This window comes from Physeter macrocephalus, chromosome 14 (assembly GCF_002837175.3).
Source record: "Physeter macrocephalus isolate SW-GA chromosome 14, ASM283717v5, whole genome shotgun sequence".
Lineage (NCBI taxonomy): Eukaryota > Metazoa > Chordata > Mammalia > Artiodactyla > Physeteridae > Physeter > Physeter macrocephalus.
In genome coordinates this window covers 82,084,282-82,098,702 of record NC_041227.1, presented here as the reverse complement: position 1 = coordinate 82,098,702, position 14,421 = coordinate 82,084,282, and the positions used below count along the sequence as shown (strand labels likewise).

The 14,421-nt window shown below is 44.3% G+C and overlaps 1 protein-coding gene across 11 annotated transcripts in view; it reads right to left on the bottom strand.

Moving 5' to 3' along the window:
* PRPSAP2 (phosphoribosyl pyrophosphate synthetase associated protein 2) overlaps nt 1-14,421 on the bottom strand; it is a 56,831-nt gene that overhangs the window by 22,979 nt on the left and 19,431 nt on the right. For all 11 annotated transcript variants that reach the window (XM_055090520.1, XM_024127812.3, XM_055090514.1 and 8 more), the window contains one exon: nt 7,772-7,827. In XM_055090520.1, the coding sequence (XP_054946495.1) occupies nt 7,772-7,827 (56 nt within the window). The remainder of the gene's footprint in view (nt 1-7,771; nt 7,828-14,421) is intronic.

Sequence of the window (14,421 nt, the reverse complement as noted above, 5' to 3'; positions counted from 1 at the left end):
CCGGACGCGCAGGCTCAGCGGCCATGGCTCACGTGCCCAGCCGCTCCGCGGCATGTGGGACCTTCCCGGACCGGGGCACGAACCCGTGTCCCCTGCATCGGCAGGCGGACTCTCAACCACTGCGCCACCAGGGAAGCCCCCTGGATAGACTTTTGAGTTGTGTCCAGTCACGAGATGTTACCAAACCGTGTGAACACTCGTGTACAAATCTGTCTGGACTCACGTTTCCTTTTCCCTTGGTGTGACTGGATCACACGTTACCGTTTCCCAAAGTGGCTGTCACACTCCCACAAGCCATGTGTGGGCACTCGGCTCTTCCACGTCCTCGCCAGCACGGGCCGCTGTCAGCCGTTTCAATGTACCCATCCCAGCGGTATGCAGTGGGTCACTGTGGTTTCAGTTTGCATTGAACCCTCATGACAAATGGCGCTTATCTGCCACCTATATATAGGCTTTGGTAAAGGGTCTGTTTCTCTTTTGCCAATTTTTTAGTTGGGTTGTTAGTTCTCTTAGTAAGTCTGGAGAATTCTTTATATATTCTGAATTTAAGTCCTTCATCAGACATATGCTTCACAAATATTCTCTCCCAATCTGCGCTTTCTCCTGTTATTCTCTTAATGCTGTCTTCTGAAGAGCAGTTTTAATTTTCATGACATCCAATTTAACAATTTTTTCCTATCAGTTGGGCTTTTAGTGTCATATTTAAGAAATCTTTATCTAAACCAAGGTCACAAAGATTTTTTCTCCTCTGTTTTCCTCTAGAAGTTTTATACTTTCAGGTTTTACATTTAGGTATATGATTCATTTGAAGTTGATTTTTTAAAATGATGTGAGATATGGCTCAAAATTTATTATTTTGCAAACAAACATCCGATTATTCCAACACTTTTCATTTGTTGAAAAGACTAGCCTTTCCCCATTAAATTGCCTTTGCACATCTGCTGAAAATCAGTCTTCCAGACACCTGTGGGTCTATTTTTGGACTCTATTCTGTTCCAGTGATCTATTTTTCTATCTTTATTCCAATACCACACAATCATGATTGCTTTAGCTTATAATAGGTCTTGAATTCAGGTAGTGTTAGATCTCCGAACTTTGTTCTCCTTTTTCAAAGTTTTTTTTTTTTTCGGGGGGGCATTATTCTAGTTTCGTTGCATGTCCATAAGAATTTTGGGGGCTTCCCTGGTGGCGCAGTGGTTTAGAGTCTGCCTGCCGATGCAGGGGACACGGGTTCGTGCCCCGGTCCGGGAAGATCCCACATGCCGCAGAACGGCTGGGCCCGTGAGCCATGGCCGCCGAGCCTGCGCGTCCGGAGCCTGTGCTCCGCAACGGGAGAGGCCACAACAGTGAGAGGCCCGCGTACCGCAAAAAAAAAAAAAAAAAAAAAGAATTTTGGAATCAGCTTGTCAAATTCTATTAAAAAAAGCCTGACATTTTGACTGGGATGGTGTCAATTCTACAGACCAATGTAGGGAGGAGATACGCTATCTTAACAATATTGAGTCTTTCAAGCCACAAACACAGTGTATTTCTCCATTCATTTAGGTCTTTAATTTCTCTAGGCAATGTTTTATATTTTTCAGTGTGCAAGTCTTGAACACCTTAGGTTTATCCCTAAGTGTTTCACTTAGTTTGATGCTATTTGGTTTTATTTTTCATTTCAGTTTCCAATTCATTGCTAGTATACAGAAAGACAACTGATTTTTGGACAGTGATGATCTATCCTGCAACTTTGCTAAACTGACTTATTACTACTAACAGCATCTTTATAGATTTCATCAGATTTTTCTACATAAATAATCATGCCACTTGCAAATTAGGATTGTTTTGCTGCTTCTTTTTCACACTGGATACCTTTTCTTTTCTTTCTTTTTTTTTAAATTGCACTAGCCAGGAGCTCCAGTATACAATGTTGAGTAGAAGTAGGGAAAGCAGACATCCTCTTCTTGCTCCTGATCTTAGGGGAAAGCAATCAGTCTTTCACAGTAAGTGTGATGTTAGCTGTAGGTTTTTCATAGATACCATTTACCAGATGAGGAAGTCCTCTTCTATTCCTAGTTTGCTTAAAGTTATTATCAGGAAGAGAAACTGAATTTTATCAAATGCTTTTTGCACCTACGGAGATAATCATACGGTTTTTCTTTTTTAGTTTATTCCTAAATGGTCATGATATATTATCCTTTTTATATATTGTTAGATTAAATCTGCTAAAATGTTGCTTAGAATTTTTATACCTAGGTTCATGAGGAATATTGATCTGCTTTTCTTTTCTTGTAAAGTCTGTGTCTGGCTTTGCTGTCAGGGTAATGAATGCCTCATAAAGTGAGCTGGGAAGTACTAGTTCTTCAATTTTCTGGAAGAGTTTATGTGCGGTTAGCATTATTTCCCCCTTAAGTGTCTGGTAGAATTCACCATTGAGGTCTTACTCCTTTTTCCATCTTCAGCACCTAGTGCACAAAAACATGTTCAAGTGCTGAAAGGTCCAACAAGTTCTCCCAACCTTGGTTTTCAAACATCAAAAATTCAAAACAAGTTCCTTACAGCCCACAAGAACAGCTAAAAAGAAGCAAAAACAAGGGCTGTGGTCACAAATTAGGGCCTCAACAGAACCCCATCATCAGCACTACCTGCACTCGACACAGCCAAGGCATCGCCAGGCCACAGGGAGGCGCTTAAAGGCATGACTGCGCTCCCCGGCGGAACAGAATCTCCCCTGCGCCAGGTTTCCGTCTGCACTCCACGACCAAGGAGAGGTTTGTCACAGTGTTTGCAATCAGTTCAAGAAATTTAAATTGATGCTACATCCATTGCAAATTACTTTCTTACGAAGTTACACTTTCCTCCCTCAGCAGAAGATGTCATTACGCAGCACGTGCAGTGAGGTCTTCTGTGGTTTTGAAAAAATGTCAAATGCACATAAAGAAACCTCTGTTGGTCTGGCCCTTCCTACAATGAATCTAATTTATGTTTCCAAGGAAAAGACAACAGACTTCACAGGAGCAGAGCTGTACTGCATAACCTGATCCAGAAAAGTGTATCTTTGTGTGTGTGTGTGTGTGTGTGTGTGTGTGTAAATATTTTTACTTAAGGAAAAGAGGGAGAGTCCCAGGGGGAGAATATTTTTAATAAAAATTGCTAAAGACCCTAACAGTTAAGATGTAGTGTTTGCATAACTTTAAATTCACCCTTTAAAAAAATTCAAAACAGTTTTTAAAGAAGTCCTCAGAAAAAAATATGTTCAGACGAAGACCATGGCAGAGCCTTCACTGGCTTCCGTCCCACGCTAACCTCACGGAGACAGCACCACAGAGATTAAGTGCTCCTTCAAATCCAAGATTGGCTTCCCAAACAAGATCACTGTCAAAAGTCCTGAGCTCTCAGTTATCCTCTAAGGAAGTCTTTTTCCATCAGGAATTCGTAGAGGTTTGCCAATTCCTAGAAAATTGCTGTTTCAACACTACTAACCTACTATAACACTACTAACTATAAACCACAATACTTTCAAGATAAATAAAACCATTACCTGCACAATGATGTTAGTTTCTGATACTTCACGTAACAGTAACGTAACCTGGGTTCCCACCTGATTCCAAAGAGGAATCGGGATGGTTCCAGGAGGTCATACTGCTTTAGACACTGACGGTCACAGAGGGATTCCACAGCAACTCAGTCTCGCTCCTGGGTGTACAATGATGAGGGTAAATGTACATCGTGGGTCAGAACAAAACACAGGGTCTCGGACTTTTTTTTTTTCTATTCACTCAATTATTCTAGGAAAACAATTCCAAACAACTTGCTCATTAAAGCAAGTTCTGTTTCTTGTTAAAGCAACACTGCGTTCGCAGATGACTTCTTTTATTCAAGACAGCAGCTCACCGCCAAAGGGCTGCACAGGCAGAGCTCTGCCCCCAACTCCCCCGACAACTGCAGAACCGCAGGGCGCGCGGTGCTCCGCTCAACCTGTGGAGCCTCTCCGCCCTCCTCAGCGCACACCGCTCTGTAAGACAAGCGGTGCAGGCGTCACCCTCCACTGCCGACGAGGAAATGGAGGCCTGCAGAGAGCCTGGACCGTGGTTCTCAGCTCTCTCACACAGACTGGGTAGGCACCAGCTGGAAGCCGGCGTCTCCTGACTCCTAGTTGCCTTACTATCTTCCTGCTGCCTTAAATGAACTGTAACAGTTTTCTAAGGTGAGGCGCCAAATAAAAAACCTGGAGGAGGAAGCCGGAAACGATCAGGTCGAAACTGGCGTGTTGCTGAGCTGGAAATGCCATCTGGAGCCCTAACTCTGGGTGAGTATGCAAATCAGGGTGCCACAATGAGAGGAAACCACCGCCCAGCGCTGTGGGAGACGCCACGGCAGGTGCCACCGACCTTTGATGCGGAGTGCAAAAGCCATAACTACGCTATTTTATAGCCTCATCCCCTTGGGAGCAACCATCTCCGTCCTAAAACATTTACTGAATGCAGTGTAACCTACGTGGACTCCATTACAGAAGGCGGGAAAAAGAGGCTGGATCCTTCATCCCAACCTACCTAACAACCTACTGGCCAAACAGCACACGGGGTGATCTGCGAGCCCCGGAGGGGAGGGGCGGGCTCTACTGCTCACCCCTTAGAAAACGGCTGGCACAGCACGCACGTACCGAGCGAAGACGGACTGAATGGGCGAGCCAACCTCAAGCCTATTCGGCCCACGCCCAAATCCCAGAATCACTGGTGGGGAAGACACTCTAAGAAGTCATTAGCTGGGGCTTCCCTGGTGGTGCAGTGGTTAAGAATCTGCCTGCCAATGCAGGGGACATGGGTTCGAGCCCTGGTCTGGGGAGATCCCACGTGCCGCGGAGCAACTAAGCCTGTACACCACAACTACTGAGCCTGTGCTCTAGAGCCCGTGAGCCACAACTACTGAGCCCTCGCGCCTAGAGCCCGCGCCCCGCCACAAGAGAAGCCACGGCAATGAGAAGCCCGCGAACCGTAACAAAGAGTAGCCCCCGCTCGCTGCAACCAGAGAAAGTCTGCGCACAGCAACGAAGACCCAACGCAGCCAAAAATAAAAAGAAAAAAGAAAAAAGAAAAAAAAGCAGTCATTAGTTGTGCTGCTACCTTCCTGTAAACAACACAGCAGAATCACCTTGGATCCGTTTCCTCACCTCCCTGATGTGTCTCCTCGCCTGTGAGAGGGAACACGCAATGATGGGTCCTCCTGTCTGTCTTTCTGCCTCACTACCCCAGGCTCACAGCTGTGCCCAAACAAAAGCCAGACCAAGAAAGGGGCAGCCTCACAAGCCAGGAAACTTTAAGACAAAAACTGAGCTACTCCAGCCAAACTCCACAGGCTTTTGGGGGCAAAGAGCAGTTCAGTTTGGGGTATGTTAGGTTTAGTGGTACCTCAAAAATGGAAACACAGAATTACTGTATGACCCAGCAATTTCAATCCTAGATATATATCCACGAGAAATGAAAACATGCTGACACAGACATCCGTACAAAAATGTTCACAGCACTGCTATTCCTAACAGCCAAGAGGTGGGAACAACCCAACTGCCCGTCAACAGATGAACGGATAAACCAAGTGTAGTACATCCCTACAATGGAACAGTATTCAGCCATAGAGAGGAATGAATTACTGATATATGCTACAATGCAGATGAACCTGAAAATATTATGCTCAGTGAAAGAAACCAGACACAAAGGCCACATATTATATGATCCCATTTATAAGAAATATCTAGAATAGGTAAATCTACAGAGACAGTAAGCAGGTTAGCAGCTGCAAGGGATGGGGGAGAAGGGACCCGAGAATGATCACCCAGTGAGTACGGGGTGGTCTTCTGGGATAAGAGCAAGTTCTGAAACTAGAGAGAAGTGGTGGTGGTACAACACTGTGAATGCACTACATGCCAGTGAATTACACACTTTAAAAAAGTTAAATGTATGTTGTGTGATTTTCAACTTAATTTAAAAAAGCATGTGTATCAGAGAAAAAGAAATGACTAAATTAGCATTGATCCAGCCTCTGCACAAATCTCTGGAAAGGCTGTCTGAAAAGTTTATGTTCCAGCATGAGTCCCGGTTTACCTGACTTAGTCAAATGGACACTATGAGGCTCCATGACGGAGCTTCTCGAAGGAAGCCTGTGTGGGCACAGCCCTGGCTGGCTGGGAGGCTGGTCCCATGAACATGGCAACTCCATGGCTTCATAACAAATGCCAGTTTCACTTAACACACTAACTTCTATTCTTACTTTGTAATGGAAAACCACTTATCTGTAACAGCTGTGAAGTCGACAGCTTACGACGTGCAAGCTGTCCTCCATCCTTCCACGTTAACAACGGTGGGTACAGGATGGAGGCCCCTCCGCTCTCTCACTCCGTGGGCTCCACAGTGATCCAGGGGGCAAAGGTATTCAGTTGTGGGGAGTTATTTTAAAAGAGCTTTTTTAAGGAAAAGCCTTCACTCCTGCGTTTGATTTTGCTCTCCCCCCCACCCCCCAGTGGAGCGGCTTCCCCAGGGAACACTGGCACAGGCAGACCTCGATTTACTGCGCCGCACAGACACCGCACCTGTCACAAGTTGAAGGTCTGGGGCAGCCCTCCGTCCAGCAAGTCTACCCGTGCCATTTTTGCCAACAGCATCTGCTCACTTCATGTCTCTGTGTCACGTTTTGGTAATTCTGAAAGTATTTCAAACTTTTTCATTATTATTATATTTTTTATGGTGATCTGTGATCACTGATCTTTCATGCAAAAAGATTACAACTTGCTGAAGGCTCAGGTGATGGTTAGCATTTATTAGCAATAAAGTATTTTTAAATTAAGGTATGTACAATGTTTGGGGGTTTTTTTGTTTTTGTTTTGCGGTACGCGGGCCTCTCACTGCTGTGGCCTCTCCCATTGCGGAGCACAGGCTCCGGACGCGCAGGCTCGGCGGCCGTGGCTCACGGGCCCAGCCGCTCCGCGGCACGTGGGATCCTCCCGGACCGGGGCACGAACCCGCGTCCCCTGCGTCGGCAGGCGGACCCTCAACCAGTGCGCCACCAGGGAAGCCCCTATACAATGTTTTTTAATACATAATACTATTGCACACTTAACAGACTATAGTGTAAACATAACTTTTATATGCAGTGGGAAACCAAAAATCCATGTGACTCACTTTACTGTGATATCGGCTTTGGCAGAGGTGTGGAACCCAACACACTACCTCCAAGGCATGTCTGTGTGTGAAACCCTTTCAATTCAAACACAACTTTAGGTTCTGTATCCCTGACTCAACGGTTACTCCAGGTTACATTAACTCTCAGCACTGCCCCATGTGCACACCTTGTAGTGTTTGTAACTTTTGTAAAATGTCACCTTTTAACACATACCAATCCAGCCTCTTGGCTGGATACAATTCTGTTAATAAATTACTGAGTTCTCTGAATAAAAGGCAGTAAACAACCTCAAAATACGTTCACTGGTATTTTAAATGGCAGATCTGAAGATGAACAACAAGCAGCCGCCTAAGCACTGGGCTGGGATTCCCCAGTCCTGCACAGCTTCTGTTAAGAAATGTGATGGCAGTCACAGACTGGGACTGGAAAAAAGGGAGGAAAATAAATCATCACTTAATACATGGAGTCAGCAGACAATCTTATAAACTACCAGTTCACAGGATAAAAAACAAGAGGCACAGTGGGAACCGCTGAGATAGAATCCAGGACACCCGGGATTCGACGGGGCTGGGACCCCGGCTGTGGCTCGGAGGAGCGGTCGTGAGCTCCCACCTACCTCTTAGCCGAGGCTGGAGACTTGGCCACGATCACTGCATTTCTGTAATCCGGGATCTGTGACAGAGGAGAGGCTGGGGATTACTGCCATGTTTCCACAAGGCTATTCACACCAACACCCGATAACTGATAAAAATGAACATTCCAACAGACTCAAAAATGTCATCTGGTCACTTCAAAGTTTTCCAAAAAGACAAAAAGTTCAAAGTAAATTTCCTCTTTAGAAGATGAAGAAACGCCTACCGAGGAATAAAAAAAAATATTATCAAGGCATGACTCTCACAGACTTATTTTAAGAAAAAAGTAGGGTGAATCAGTAATTAGCTCATATCTATGTGGCAGCAAAGATGTTTTTACAAAGTCAGCAGGAAGTCCTCTCATGAATCCCAGTTACATGTAATTTCACAGGGCAAGGATGATATTCATCGAACCTGAATTCAAGGCACCTGTTGAATTCCAAATAAGTGCAGTCCAAACAAATAACTATTTAATGTGTCTCTGTCACAGCATAATGAAGAAACCAATTTGTTAAAGGAATCAGCCCGCCTAGCACCGTTTCATAAAGATATTAAGAGCCCTTAAGAAAATAAGCAAAATATCAGTCTACTTTGGAGTCCTTTAAACATTTCAAGTGATCTGTACTAGGATAATTACAGTTGCAGATATACCCATTACCAACTTCTGAGAGTTTAGAAGACAGAACTACTTTTAAGCTGAGCAGCAGTTTGTTGTTTCTGATTTCATCTTGGCAATATTTTCAAATTATGTTCTTAAAATCTAATCATTTCATTAAATTATACTATTTCATTCAAATATATCCCCACTGATTTCTCACAATTACGCTAGATCAATGAATTTTAATATAAGCACTTAATAACGTCTAGCACCTTGTACAATACCTAGCACATGGGAAGCACTAAATAATCAATACTTAGTAAACAAAAAAACTGATTAGTTTGAACAAGGCTCTATTATAGATATATCCACATGGATAAGAAATCTCTACATCTGATCCATCTATACACATAAAAAGCCTAACTTATCCAACATTATCAGGGAGTAAGGTAGCAAAAAATATTTTCATTTAGGCGTTTTCCTTACTTTTGCTGGAAGTCTTTCTAAACTGCTTTATGCACTTCTTTGCCTCATCAAACATCACCAAACAGCACCAAACCCAGCCAAGAGAAAAAATAACAAATGAAGAAACAGTTAATAGAGCGAAGAAAAGGAAACTTTCAAAGAAAGGACTCTTTAATAAAAACAGGTCTATTTTCTCCTCAGGAGTCAAAACAGGAAATCGTACGCATAAAGAAAGAACAAGTTGTTATGAAAATGAACCAAAAAGAAATCTAGACGGTGGAAGTTATTATGGTCCAAATAAGAAACTCAGCTGGCTGAAGGGCAGGAGGGACACAGCTGAAAAAAAACCCTGGGTGAGATTAAGCCACGGAATTTTCCCACCAGGCAGCATGTAAGAATGCAAAACTTGAAAAAAAAAAAAAAAAAAAAAAAAAAAGTTAAACAATATACAGACCAGATCCAAGATTTTCAACTTCTAACAGTTCCCAAAGAAAGGAATGAAAAAATAGAAGGGATGAGATACTCAAACTATAGCAAACAAAATTCATAGAGAATGAAAGGGACCCACTGAGCATCTAGTGAGGTGAACGGAAAAAAGATCCACCTGGACACACTGTGCTGAAATTTCAAAACCACAGCAAAAAGATAAAACACTGTTTTACATGGGGAATTCTGTCCAAGTGTAAATGAATACAGCCCCTTCAGACAATTGCAATTTTTGTAATATCTATTAAAATATGAAAAATGTAGATACTTTTCAATTAAGCAATTCTACTTCCTAATATAGCTCAGAAAAACACTTGCGTAAGTACTCAGAAGGGCAGGTACAAGAATTTTCAATGCAACATGACTTAAATACATTTTGAAAATAAAATATTTCACTTAAAAGAGTGAAAAATTAAAACAACCTAATATCCAAGCAAGAGGGAAATGGCTGAAAAAACTGTGGCTCATTTAAACTTGTGCTTTAAGCATCTAAACAGGTAGCTTTTAAATTTAAATTAATTAAACTTAAATAAAATGAAGGATTCCATTTTCCAGTCACAGCAGGCATATTTCAAGGCCTCAACAGGTAGTGTGGCTGCCATTCTGACAGCAGAGAGAACATTTACACACCACCACAGCATGGTGATGATGTACTCTGCAGCAATCATGAAGAAGGAAGCAATCCTGTAGAGCTGAACACGGAAAGATCTCCAGACACCAGCACAGGAAAGGAAAGAACGTTACAGAACAACACCAACAATATATCAATGTGTTTTTTTGTGTTTTTTGGTTTTTTTTCCAAAAAGCCCCCACCAATCAATTTCTGTAACTAGGTGTAGAGAAATGGGAGGTAAATCAGAGGCAAAGGTCTGAGAGGATTCAGGGCACTACGCAGGCTGGTAACCAGGGTGAGCCCTGCAGAGGGCCTGGGCCCAGGCTGGTGGTCCAGGGAAGATGATTGTTTCGTCACTTCTGTTAGAATTTCCCTAACTGCCACTGTAAACGTAAGTTTTCATTTTTCACATTTTAGAAGATTAGTTTTATTAATCTTATCAAGTGGAGGGGAAAACACACCACATGTCACGCCAGTCTGACTTCCAAACCCTGTAGTAACTTCCCCGGAACCATGAAGGGAGAACATCACCAGGGCCACTTTGGGACCACAGAATCAACCCGCCTGACACCCACACTCCTTTGCTACACCCCTACCTGTGTCCCTGGTTTTCCATTTCTTGCCAGATCTCATTTCTCTGACAGTGAGAGTGAGCTGGTATAAAGACACTAAGAAGAACACAGGGGAGAAAAAGCAACTCAAGAAGCAGAAACAGGATCACTTTATAAGTTCCTAAGTTAAAAACGGATGGGATGGGATCTCTCGGAACACCACAAAAGTACACTTGGTAGCCTCCCCTCTTCATAATCTCCTTAAACAACCCTGGTGCAGACCAATGATTACTAGTACTATCACTATAATACTTAGTCATTTTTTTAAAAACAAGCACTATACTTAATCAATACCCAAACCTCTTTTGGGTTATATTTCATTATGTCTACCACCTGGATGTCTTACACTCCGTGCTGCCTTACAGCCGCTGTCAGCGCAACAGCAGCCGCACTGTGTGCTTTCACCCCTTCGCATGCATGAAGGTGGCCACGGTGTTCCTATGTCCTCCATTCACATGAATCACAGGCACTGTGGGTTCTCTCCGGGCTGGGCTTAACTGCCATTTAAAATGTCACCAGAAAGAGCTCACTACGATTCAGCATTAAAATGACAAGTGACCGTGCACGCAGAAAAGACACAGGAAGAGGGCAGCGCGATGTAACTTTCATATTCACGAACCAAAGGGTCATCACTGGAGGAATGACCACAACTCCATATTTTCCTGCAAGGCAACAATCAAATGCCTTCTGGGACCTACGAAAGGAAGACTCCCTGCCAGGAGGTGAAGCCGTGGAAGGACTAAATCTGAAAAGGATGCTTAACGCACGCACAGCGACACAGCCAAGGCTGGAGGACAGTCCCCAGGCGGCGAGCATCCATCAGCTGAACGCCCACTTTGGGCGGAAAGTGCTCGAATTCCCTTGACAACCCAAGAAAAGCCAAGGGTGAGCTGTCAAACAGGGTGCTATCAGTGTCGAAGCTTGCAGAGTAGAGCCACTAGGTGACACGAAGGCAATGCACCACAGCAGGACTGGCAGTGCTTCCCTCTTTCTTGAGGACACGAGTAACACAAACCTTAACTGACGGCAACTTAGATTCAGTAAAATATGGTGAATCTACCCCCTGCCGGAGAAACTCTAATGCATGAAAACAAAAGGCATAAAGCAAGTACATACACTATAAAAAAGTAAACAGTGAGCTCCCATACAGTATTTCATTTTCTATAGGCTGTTTTAATTTATCTCTATGAATGAAGAACAGAGACCTTAAAACTAAAACATTTGAGGTTACCGCTGTTAGCGCACCATCAGAAACAAGGACCCCACTTCCCTAATCTGCTGAACCATGAGCAGTTTAAGAGGGTTCAGGCCCGACTTCTTTTCAACAATGAAACCTAAGACGGGATTCTTCAAGTGGCAGGCAGCCTTGCACTGAGGCAGACGCCCACATGAAGGGCAATGACCTTGGCCTGACCTCTGGATCAGCGCCAAGGGTGCTGTGGCCTTGACTCACCGGGCCCACAGGGGCCTCTCAAGAGGCGCTCTTGCCATGTACGCCTCTAGATGTCAGCACACAGCACTCCTGGTGCTTCTTGAGAGGAAACATCCCCCAGACCAAAAGATGAACATTAGCCTACAAAAGTGTACACCGAGGGCTTCCCTGGTGGCGCAGTGGTTAAGAATCTGCCTGCCAATGCAGGGGACACGGTGAGGTTACCGCTGTTAGCGCACCATCAGAAACAAGGACCCCACTTCCCTAATCTGCTGAACCATGAGCAGTTTAAGAGGGTTCAGGCCCGACTTCTTTTCAACAATGAAACCTAAGACGGGATTCTTCAAGTGGCAGGCAGCCTTGCACTGAGGCAGACGCCCACATGAAGGGCAATGACCTTGGCCTGACCTCTGGATCAGCGCCAAGGGTGCTGTGGCCTTGACTCACCGGGCCCACAGGGGCCTCTCAAGAGGCGCTCTTGCCATGTACGCCTCTAGATGTCAGCACACAGCACTCCTGGTGCTTCTTGAGAGGAAACATCCCCCAGACCAAAAGATGAACATTAGCCTACAAAAGTGTACACCGAGGGCTTCCCTGGTGGCGCAGTGGTTAAGAATCTGCCTGCCAATGCAGGGGACACGGGTTCGAACCCTGGTCCGGGAAGATCCCACATGCTGCAGAGCAACTAAGCCCGTACGCCCCAACTACTGAGCCCGTGCTCAAGAGCCGGCGAGCCACAACTACTGAGCCTGTGTGCTGCAACTACTGAAGCCCACGTACTGCAACTACTGAAGCCCACGCGCCTAGAGCCCGTACTCTGCAACAAGGGAAGCCACCGCAATGAGAAGCCCGCGCACCGCAATGAAGAGTAGCCCCCGCTCGCTGCAACTAGAAAAAGCCCGCGTGCAGCAAGGAAGACCCAATGCAACCAAAAAAATAAATTGACAACATAAATAAATTTTTTTTTTAAAGTGTACACCGACTGCTCTATTTCTTCCAAAACGAGAGGCATCACTGAGATGGCTCTTCCCGGGACCATGTTCTGTGAACCCCAGCCTTGCCCTCACGCTCCTCCCTCTGCCTGGACCCTTTTCCTCCTGTGAGGACAGGAGCTGCGCTCTCGCACCCTTGCTCTCTCAACTGAGAATCACATTCAGGTAAATTACATTCATATTGTTTTTTGAATGTATTAGAGTTTGTATGTTTCTTGTGCATAACTTTAAAAAAACAAGTAGAATATTTTCTAGTGTTCCCTTTCAAAAATACTTCAATCCATTTTCACTACTGAGGGCCTATGTTAGTTTCTGGAGGACGGGGAAGGCCTGTACTCTTGACAGAAGAAACTGCTCAGAAATCTACAAACTGCTCTCTTTCAAATACTATTAAAAGAGTTCTCTGGAAAAGTTATTAAAGAGACAAATAATTCACGTGAGGAAAAGAGTTCCTAAAAAAGCAAAATAGCTAAGTGCATTATAAGTTAACATTTAAAAAGGCTTCTTAAATAATGAGTCATGAAAGTGCTATTACATCCAAGAATAACAAATGTAACTATATTAAAATTACATATGTCTGATTTGTCCCAGGAACACGAGTGATTCAAAATGAGAAAAATCAATCACTGTAATATATCACATTAATAAAATGAAGGAAAAGAATCCACATGATCATCTCAAAGGATGCAGAAAAAGCATCTGACAAATACAACACCCTTTCATGATAAAAACACTCAGAAAACTAGGAATAGAATGGTAGGGAACTTCCTCAACATAATAAAAGGCATTAATGAAAAACCTACAGCTCACATCAGACTTGACAGTGAAAGGCTGAAAGCTTTCCACCTAGGAGCAGGAACAAAACACAGATGCCCACATTCAACACTGCTACTCAACACTGTACTGGAAGCTCTAGCCACAGCTATCAGACAAGAAAAATAGGTACCCAAGTTAGAAAGGGAGAGGTCAAACTGTGTCCATTCACAGATGATATGATCTTACATGTAGAAAACCCTAGAGAATCCACATACAACACAAAACACTATTAGAGCTAATAAATGAGTTCAGCAAAGGTGCAGGATCAACACACAAAAGTCAGTTTCGTTTCTATTCACCAGCAGTGAACGGTCCAAAAGGAACAACTCCATTTACAATAAAGCCAAAAAATAAAATACCTGGGAATAAATTTAACCAAGGAAATTGAGAGAAAGATGAAACAAGATTCAGGATAGGGCTTCCCTGGTGGCGCAGTGATTGGGAGTCCACCTGCCGATGCAGGGGACGCGGGTGCGTGCCCCGGTCCGGGAGGATCCCACATGCCGCGGAGCGGCTGGGCCCGTGAGCCATGGCCGCTGGGCCTGCGCGTCCGGAGCCTGTGCTCCACAACGGGAGAGGCCACAACAGTGAGAGGCCCGCGTACCGCAAAAAAAAAAAGAT